This window comes from Nymphaea colorata, chromosome 4, assembly GCF_008831285.2.
Source record: "Nymphaea colorata isolate Beijing-Zhang1983 chromosome 4, ASM883128v2, whole genome shotgun sequence".
Lineage (NCBI taxonomy): Eukaryota > Viridiplantae > Streptophyta > Magnoliopsida > Nymphaeales > Nymphaeaceae > Nymphaea > Nymphaea colorata.
The window spans coordinates 19,873,064-19,881,931 of NC_045141.1; the positions used below are offsets into that span (position 1 = coordinate 19,873,064).

Here is an 8,868-nt window from a genome sequence, read left to right on the forward strand (position 1 = left end):
CCCGTATCCTTTCTCTGACTTGTTGCGAAGAGCAACACCCATGAAACTGGATTGCATCTGCAACCGTCTAAAAAATTTCTTAGAAGCAGCAACGTTCATGCAGAGCATCTATATGTTTTGGAGGTTGTTGAGGCTTGTATTTCATTTTCGACCTATGAGTCTCTCTAATCTGTAGCTAAAACATTGACTGATTGGATTTACGGCGAGATTATATTCGCTCTGGTGATTTTCGCAGCAAATAACATCACGAACGGCGGATATTGCACAAAAATGATCGCGGTTACCAAGCAATATTACTGGATGGTCGAACGCGCACCATCGAGAATCCGATGCCCCCAACTTCTAAGCTTTTAAAAAATTCCGATCAATCGGGTCATATTGGAAGAGAAGTATGATTTAGTCGATTCTACACAGAAACCTAAACCTGTAACGTCAGCATACACAAGCCAGCCAAAACTGGGGAAAAAGCAGGCTTTCTGCTTTGGTGGTAGCTTCGAGCTTACTGTGCCGCTTCTGTGCACCACTGGTTCACCTTCGGCGATAGAACGATAATGGGCGACAAGAGAGGGATAGGAGCCTTGTATTCCGCTGCAAATTTAGGGTGATTTAGCTGCAAGGGAGGCGGAGCCCGCTTCTGCAATCTGCTTGGCGGCCGTTGCTGGGCATCGGAAACCCTGACTCCGTTGTCGACAGCACTCTTCGCTGCCTCCGGCATCTCATCGATTGAAGAGCTAAACCCGCTTCTGCAATCTGCTTGGCGGCCGTTGCTGGACATCGGAAACCCTGCCTCCGTTGGCGACGGCACTCTTGGCTGCCTCCGGCATCTGATCGATTGAAGAGTTAAAGGCAGGATTTGCTCAATCCCGAACTATTTGGCATGAGAAAGAAACTCTTCACCAGGTTGGCTTTCAGAGGGAGAGGGAGAGACGTGCAAAAATGCGTGGTTGGAACGGGCAACATCTAAAGATTTTATGTGATTGAACGAGATTTTGTTGGTTGGAAGTCCTGCGGACCAACCAAACAAGAAGACACAAGCAAGAAAATGACGGAGTACTCGAAGAAAAATTGGCACATGGCAACGCCAATGGGCAATGGATGGCTGATAAGGGTCTCCGGGTTGGCTGGGCGTGAAGGGAACCTACCATGGTTGTTGTTGTTATCTGTTAACTTCCACCACAGGATATAAATGTGTTAATATTCAGGTTACCAAGGTCTTACAATCTTGATTCGTCGTTTTAAATTCTTCAGATTTGCTGCAATATGTTGCAAAAAGAAGGAAAGAAAAAGCCAAATCAAGGGTCGCACTTATAATCGATGGTGTTTATTCTTCTCCATACTAATCGGCTATACTTTGGCAGAACATTGTAGTAATTAACTAGGACGTAGATGGGCAGGCCTTGATTGGCATCTAGGCATTTAGCAAGTCCAATCTATATTCTAGCCGTATTAGATTCAAAATGTTGAGTCGACAAGTACCACTTAAGACCGAATCCTTGATTTAACGTGAACGCCAACATGCAACTGTCCAAGAATATGATTTGTTTACCGTTCAAACTGAAATCTCGATATTAAGCTCGAATTGTTTACTAATTGAATCTGCTTTAGTATCAGAATGCAATTAAACATATTCAGATTCCATCGGACTTGCACAACTTAAACCATGCTACACAGAGTGGGTTTGACTGCCCTTGGTTTTCTAGCCCATCTATGGCTGTTCAACTTGTTGATAATGATGTGCCTTGAACTTTTTCCAAGTTCTAACATAATCAAGTTTCTTTATTTTAGTCTTATTAGATCCGCTAGCCTTCTGTTTCTCCTGAGATTTTCTAATATAGCCCTAGTAAAATTTTTCTGAAGAGATCGAAACTAAAGCTTCGCGTGGGTGGCGTGCCCCTTTCCTCACAAGCGCGCTGCCGGTCTTTTTAGCCTTGGCAAGTGGATTGGCATGAATTTGCCGATTTAAGAATCAATTAGATCTTGGCTCACTCTCCGGCTTGCTAATCAGTCGAGAACCAACGTGCCTTAGCTGGACAAATTCCTTCATTTCACACAATTCTTTTGGTCATGCCTTCTCTTTACTTTTTATGTTTGTAAAATCGTGGAGATGGAATACTTGGGATCAGCAGATTTCTAAGACTACAGAACCAACTGATTTTAGACCAAGAAGTGGAGACAACGTCTGAAGCAAAGATCCCAACAGTTTGGAAGGCGTTCGAGAAAAGGATTTGACACCGGTGTGTCCTGTATGAGCTCCTGTTTATTTGAACCATCCTAACGGTGCAAGCCCATTGACTTGAAGGAAAAAGAGAGCACTTACGAATCAGCGACCAATTAAGAACAGAGTTCTGCAGTCTCAATGCGCCGTTAAATTCCTACCCTATCTCAAGTTCTCAACAAAGACAAGGTGGAAGCCACCATTCCAGCCTTCCTGCCCTTTTTTGGGTTGAGCAAGTTCCTTTTCTCGAGCTAATGAGGGAAATGTGAAAAGGCCAAACAGTTTCAGATTTCTCACGAAAACTTGGCTACTGTTATATCGGTCTTCATAATGTGATCATCGATACTGCAGAAAGAATATTGGCGTGTTTAATAAGGCTTTTTCCAAGAGCAAAATAGATCAACAGAATTTGGTGTCCCTTCATAAGCAGAAAACAGAGGCATGCTACTTGGTCTGCAGGTGCGCACAGTTTCACAGTCCTTCAGAACCAGGAGGACTGGTGATCCAGCATAGCTAACCAGGAAGAACTAAGCGCAATCGCAACAGTCACACGTTGTGCATTTGAAAGTAAGAACCAACACCACTAAGGGAATGGAAACACGTTATACGTTATACCATGCTGAAATCTGAAATTGACATTGACATGTAATTTTTGTTAAAGGCTGAAAGGTAACGTAATTGCAGTTGGAAGATCAGTTATTCCCTAGTTGAACAATTGCCTAGGCTGTGTACGACTCTAACCAGTACATTTTGTGCAACAGCCATTGCACTTTCTGTCTGATAGAAAAGAATCTCATGATTCATTTCGTCCCAGCGACTTGTACTATCGATCATTTTTTGTAGGTGGCACAATGGCAACAGGCGACAACAGAGGAATTGGAATTTTGTTCTCCGAGCTACAGTCTCTTGGATGCAATTGTAAGGTTTCTGGTGCTTGCTTCTGTAACCTGCTCCGCTGCCGCCGTTTGACACCACAAATTTTTGGCTTGTCACTGGTATCCTTATTCATGACCTTACACAAGAGGACAAAAATGATAACAAAAACAATAGCAGAAAAAAGATTCACTGTGGTGGCAACAAGAAAGATAACAAGAGGGAACCTAGCCTTGTGAACTCTGCGTCTGTGGTGGGCTCAGCAGTGAGACTGTCAGAAACGAAGTGTGGAGAAACGTTGGTATGTGTTCCACTCGACTGAATACGAAAGGAAAACCTAAACTCAACCCACTTGAAGGAAGGATAAACCACAACTGGTATGCCTTCTCAACTTGGGAGGTTCACATTTATAGAGTGAGCCTTGGTTGATAGAAATATGCCCGGAAAAAGCAGTGAAAAGAAAGAGACTGGATTCACGGACACCACACAGCCAGCCACTTTGGCGTGTCACATTTGTCTACCTGCTGATAACAAAAGTGCAGGAGGACCAATGGCAGCTGAGGTTATCCAATTTGCAGGTCGAGACAATTCATCTCTCCTCAAAAATGACTAAAACATCCTCTGATTTGGGCAGGAGCAGCACTGTCGATGGGAGACCTTGAAGCAAAAGTTACTGAGTTTTTCTGTACTTCACTAAATTGTTGAAGCTATAGATCCTTGATCTGCATGTGGTCGGACGACTGGTCAAGATGCTCTCCTTGACGACATGGCTGGCACTCGTATTCCGGTACGTGTGACCACTAGAAGCATCCATTTGGATGCCGTGAGTAAAAGCTCCCTGATAAAAAGGTTGGACCAGCATAAGAACCAAGGCATATTTGAGAAATGAAAAAGACTAAGGTGCAGTTTTGGGTCACACACGTCCGCCTTCAGCCCCACTTGATCAACGGGAATAAGATCAAACAATCTTGATGATTCAGATCTTGTCTCTTATAAAGATTTTCCCAAGTCTGTACGTCATCGGCTTCTCAGCCTTGGAACAGAAAGTTAAGGTGCTGCAACTTTTAGCTAGCTTTGATGGTAGCCTTCCTTCAGGAGTTCCCATTTGCAACATCGACCAAACTTTTTGATAAACAACCTGCCAATTTGTGAATTTCACCTTCTCATCGTAGAGGAATTGAGACAAGTCCTTGTGATCATTTTCTCCCATGCAAATCTAAATCTGAATCCATGTTCAATTAACAAGTATAAACCGATGAATTGTGGTAAACAAACCTGTTGATCCCTAACTTTGGCCATTCCAATCCTTAGCAACATGGATTTAGTGCTCTCTCTCTCTCAATAATTTTAATCAGTTCAGTTTACCAGTATGCTCAGACACTATATTTTGCGACATTCCCTGTCATACTACAAATACCACCACCATGTTTATTAGCCAAATTATCCACAAGATCCGTATACCTTTTAATGATCAGCACTTCTCTGATCCTTGAATGATGTCACACATAAGGGATTCCTCTCTACCACCCTATGCGAGTCCCATACAAAAGATATAGATGAAACATGATAGGTCGATGCCAAAACAAGTATGCGATGGTCTCCTCTTGAGCAAAGCAAAGGTTGCAAGGACTAAGGAGGTGAAAACCGCATCTCCGTATGGTATCATGAGTTTGTGTTTTCCATTGAACAATCAGCCCTGCCAAGAATTTTGTTCTTGGGGAAAGGGGCCCTTTCCCCACAGGCATCCTTTGAGAGTCCAATCTTGGGCAAGTAGAATGAGTGGTACAATTTTAGGATGAGGGGGGTTTTACTCACGACTGAGTAATGCCAAAGCCCCTATCCAACCCTCACCATACAAGGCCTGTTTTGATGCCTTGAGGTGCCATCCCTGCCACACTTCAACTTGTGCGTCGGTGGCCACCCATTTGTAGCACAGAAGTTGGCATCTTGGGTCAGCTCTCGGCCGATCCCATTGCACCAACACACTTAGAGATATGAGTAGTACCAGAGAAACTACCTGTAGAGGTCGAAGCCCAATTGAACTCGTTATCCTTTCCACATGGACAGCTTTGATCGAGGATAACCATCAGCATCCTGTCATCTGAATCGGTACTGGAGAAGCAACGGTGTATAACTTGTGTTTACTTCTCACCATGCGATTGGAAGTTGAAAATTGAGTGCCACCATCTAATAAGACATAGGCTTAGTGACCTCAAACCAACTGACCAACTAGCACTTGTAACAACCTGCGCCGCCGAACCAGAGGGATTTCCTCAGCTTGGTCTCAATCTGGTTGGTCATGCATGTAGGCATGGAATGAACCGACTTAAGGAAGTTTGGTATAGAGCTACGTGATTGAGAAGAGTACTCCGACCAGCAAAAGCCAAGTTATGTTCCCTTCGACATTTCCAACTTTTTTTGCATCTTTGGAACGACGTCACTCCAAGGATAAAGAAGTTATCTTGGATGTTTGAAGTGGAAGAACCAAGTAGGAGAATGGAGGATCACCTGCTCGACAAATGAATATGGTGAAGCAACGGCTTTCAACTGCACGAAGTAGTGCGTTACGGTTTTTTATTTTACTATGATGACTCAGTTTTTGTACCCCTTTTGCTTAACTAACATCTGGTTACTTTCTCTCCCCGCCTTATGTTTTCTTTAAAGTTGCCCGATTATTGATGTTAGAATAAGTTAGATGATCTTCAGAAGAATGAATGAGAGCTTCGGCAGGGTGATTTTTGCTTTCTATTATACTCGTGTATATGATGCGTACAAATAATGAACATGTAAGAGATGCCCTTTGTTTGAGACTCCATGAGCATAGAACCCTATCAAGCAGTTTGAACATCGAATCAGCTTGTTGATTCATATGGCCAATAAACGGCTGCTGGGAGATAGGTTCCCTCCCTTTTATTGAGGGAAAAATAAAGATATGTACAGGACAAAAGAAGCCACAACAGTAGAAAAAAACGAAAGAACCCATTCAAGCATAACCCAACTGCCCCAAAACTGCCACCAATAGGCAAAAAAAAAACCACCAGCGTGGTTGCGCCTGAAGCATGTAAAACTTATCATTAACTACCATCATCCCTCCCATCTCGGTCTCCGGTTTCCATACGAACACATTTGCTCCCCAGCCTCTAAAGTAGGTAGTTGGCAAAGTACCCTTATAAGTTAGCTGAGTTTCTTATTGTGTTGCCATTTGTTATTGATCGGCTTCTTGCCTTCCAGCATCACTTTTAAGTCGACGTTTCCAGTCTTTATTGTTCGATATGATCCCAAGACTGCCATTGACTCTCTTGCCATAAACTGCAGCCAGCCATTCACCATATGTAATTCTGCATTATCGTCCCAAGAGTGAGCTTTAGTAAGTAAGGCCTCACTGGACTCCATTCCTCTCAAGCTCCACATGCCCAACTCCAGGGTTTTAATGCCCTTTTTACATGTGACAACTTGAAGCACATTAGCTTTCATGTTTAAGATAGAGAGTCGGCCCTTACACAGGATACTAGTCAACAAACAGCATCCCATCGGGTTATTTCCAACTTTTTTTTAAAAAAAAAATTAATAAATATTTCAAAGTATTTAATAGAACAAAAATAATGTTGATACTTCCAGTTCCCATCCGCGGACATTTTTTTATGTTCTTGGCCGATATAATGCAGCAAGTATCGGCCGATATCAGACCGATATTTAGTAGATACAGAAATGAGGCGAACTGGCTGCTAAGAGCGTAGTACAAAAAGCTGCTGGCTTCCACTTCCCGGTTCTACCCCGCCAACACTGCCAACTTCCAACTGCCAAGACGAAATCTCGGGTGTGCATTTTGGTAAAAGCTCCTCCCCATTGGACGCTGCTGCCTCGACCACCAAACCCTAACTCCCGCCCCACTCGCTATAAGATGCGTAAGGTCTCCGAACAGCACATGCGGGTTCTCTTCCTCGTCTGGGCTCCTGTATGAATTTGACGATTTCTTCTCCGTTCAGCTAGTCTTCTGTGGCGGTTGAGGCTTCTGGAACCTTTGCTTGTGGGTCGTTTTCCATCTTTGAGTCTAGAAACAGAGCAGAGAAAAAGAGATTCGTTTTCTTGGTTTCTGCCGGTTTCCGTTGAAAAACGCTGGTGTGGTGAGTTCTATTTTTTGTCTTCTAATTACTTTACCAGTTCATCCCGACCCTTGCTGGCGTCGTGGGCGATGGATTTGTCAAGGGTCGGGGATCCCAACACTCTCCAGTAAAGGGCGACAGTGTCGCCCATTGCAGGCGGATGGGCGACGCTGTCGCCCATTACCTTCTCCGTCCGGCCTGAGAGCGTCAGCGCCGGACAGCCAAGGTCGATTTCGTCGTCTCTCGCAGTTTGAGAATTAAGCTTGAACGTCGCCTGTTTGATGTAGTTTAGAAGTTGGGCGGCTCTTTGTTGTTTGCCCAATCGTTGGGCTGCATTTTGTCTTTTTTCAAATGAAAACGCCTCTCTCTCTTTCTCTCTCGGTTTTATTGAAGAGGGGAAAGCACATATCGAAGGCTTCGATGGGCTGCCTAGATGCCCTCTGAGCTCAAAAGCTGTGCGAAATAGAACCAACTTCCTTTCCCTTTAAGACCTCTCTAATGATCTTTTTGTTCGTTTCTAGAGGTTTGTGTTCATGGGAAAAACATTCTTGCATCCTCCCTATTGTAGGCTTTTTTTTCTCTTAGATAAAGGTTAGATTATGTGAAATCTAAGAAGTATCATCTTCTGGGGTCCATTGTGTGGGAAAATGATCTAGATCCTTTTCCATGTATGGGGCTTCAAGGTTACACACTTCTCTTTCTACTTCCACCATTCTGGGAGTAAGGTTCGTTCGGGTCTCTTTTCCATTTCATAAACGGGTTGCTTGGCCTCCGAACTTCAATGCCACTTACTGCTTAAACCAAATCCTCGTAAGGTTACGGGAATGAGATCAAGGAAGAATCGAAGTCTTCTGTTTTTGCATTCACACTGTGAAATTGATGCTTAAATTCTTTGATCTGGGCGGGTAACGAAGATCGGGATGAATGATTATTCTGCTGTCTATCTAATGTAAGCACTCCTGATATTCCCCTAATTTGTATGTTTTGATGTGTGCAGCGGCAAACGTGTCATAGGACACCAGGATCCTCAGGAGAACTGATGGCAAATCCGAAGGTATTTTTCGACATCCTCATCGGGAAGGCAAAGGCAGGGAGGGTGGTGATGGAGCTTTTCTCCGACATCACGCCCAGGACGGCGGAGAACTTCCGGTGCCTATGCACTGGGGAGAAGGGGATCGGCGGTTCGGGTAAGCCGCTCCACTACAAGGGGTCAATGTTCCACCGGATCATACCGGGGTTCATGTGCCAGGCCGGGGACTTCACTAGGGGGAACGGCACGGGCGGAGAATCCATCTACGGCGCCAGGTTCGACGACGAAAACTTCAGGAAGAAGCACGTCGGGCCGGGCGTCCTCTCCATGGCCAACGCGGGGCCAGACACCAACGGCTCTCAGTTCTTCATTTGCACCGCCAAGACACCGTGGCTGGACGGCAAGCACGTCGTGTTCGGCCACGTCCTGGAGGGCTACGAGGTGGTTCAGGCGATGGAGAAGGTGGGGTCTCAAAGTGGGTCTACGTCGTCGCCGGTCCTCATTGAAGATTGTGGGCAGATCTCTTAGTCCCCCGCCCGAAATAAGTCTTTTTATGGTACCACTTGTAGGAAAACTAAATGAAGTTTCATAAGAAAAAAAAGGAAAATCAATTGAAGTTCTTGTTTTTCGAATTTTGGTGAGGTTCC

General features: G+C 44.5%; 1 protein-coding gene across 1 annotated transcript; it reads left to right on the plus strand.

Annotated features, from left to right (window-relative positions):
- The first annotated feature begins 6,998 nt into the window (after window positions 1-6,998).
- LOC116253521 (peptidyl-prolyl cis-trans isomerase CYP19-3-like) lies at window positions 6,999-8,853 on the plus strand. The gene is made up of 2 exons (XM_031628359.2): window positions 6,999-7,212; window positions 8,189-8,853. Exon 2 carries the CDS (start codon window positions 8,231-8,233, stop codon window positions 8,747-8,749), a length of 519 nt encoding a protein of 172 aa, XP_031484219.1. The 5' UTR covers window positions 6,999-7,212; window positions 8,189-8,230; the 3' UTR covers window positions 8,750-8,853.
- The last annotated feature ends 15 nt before the right edge of the window (window positions 8,854-8,868 follow it).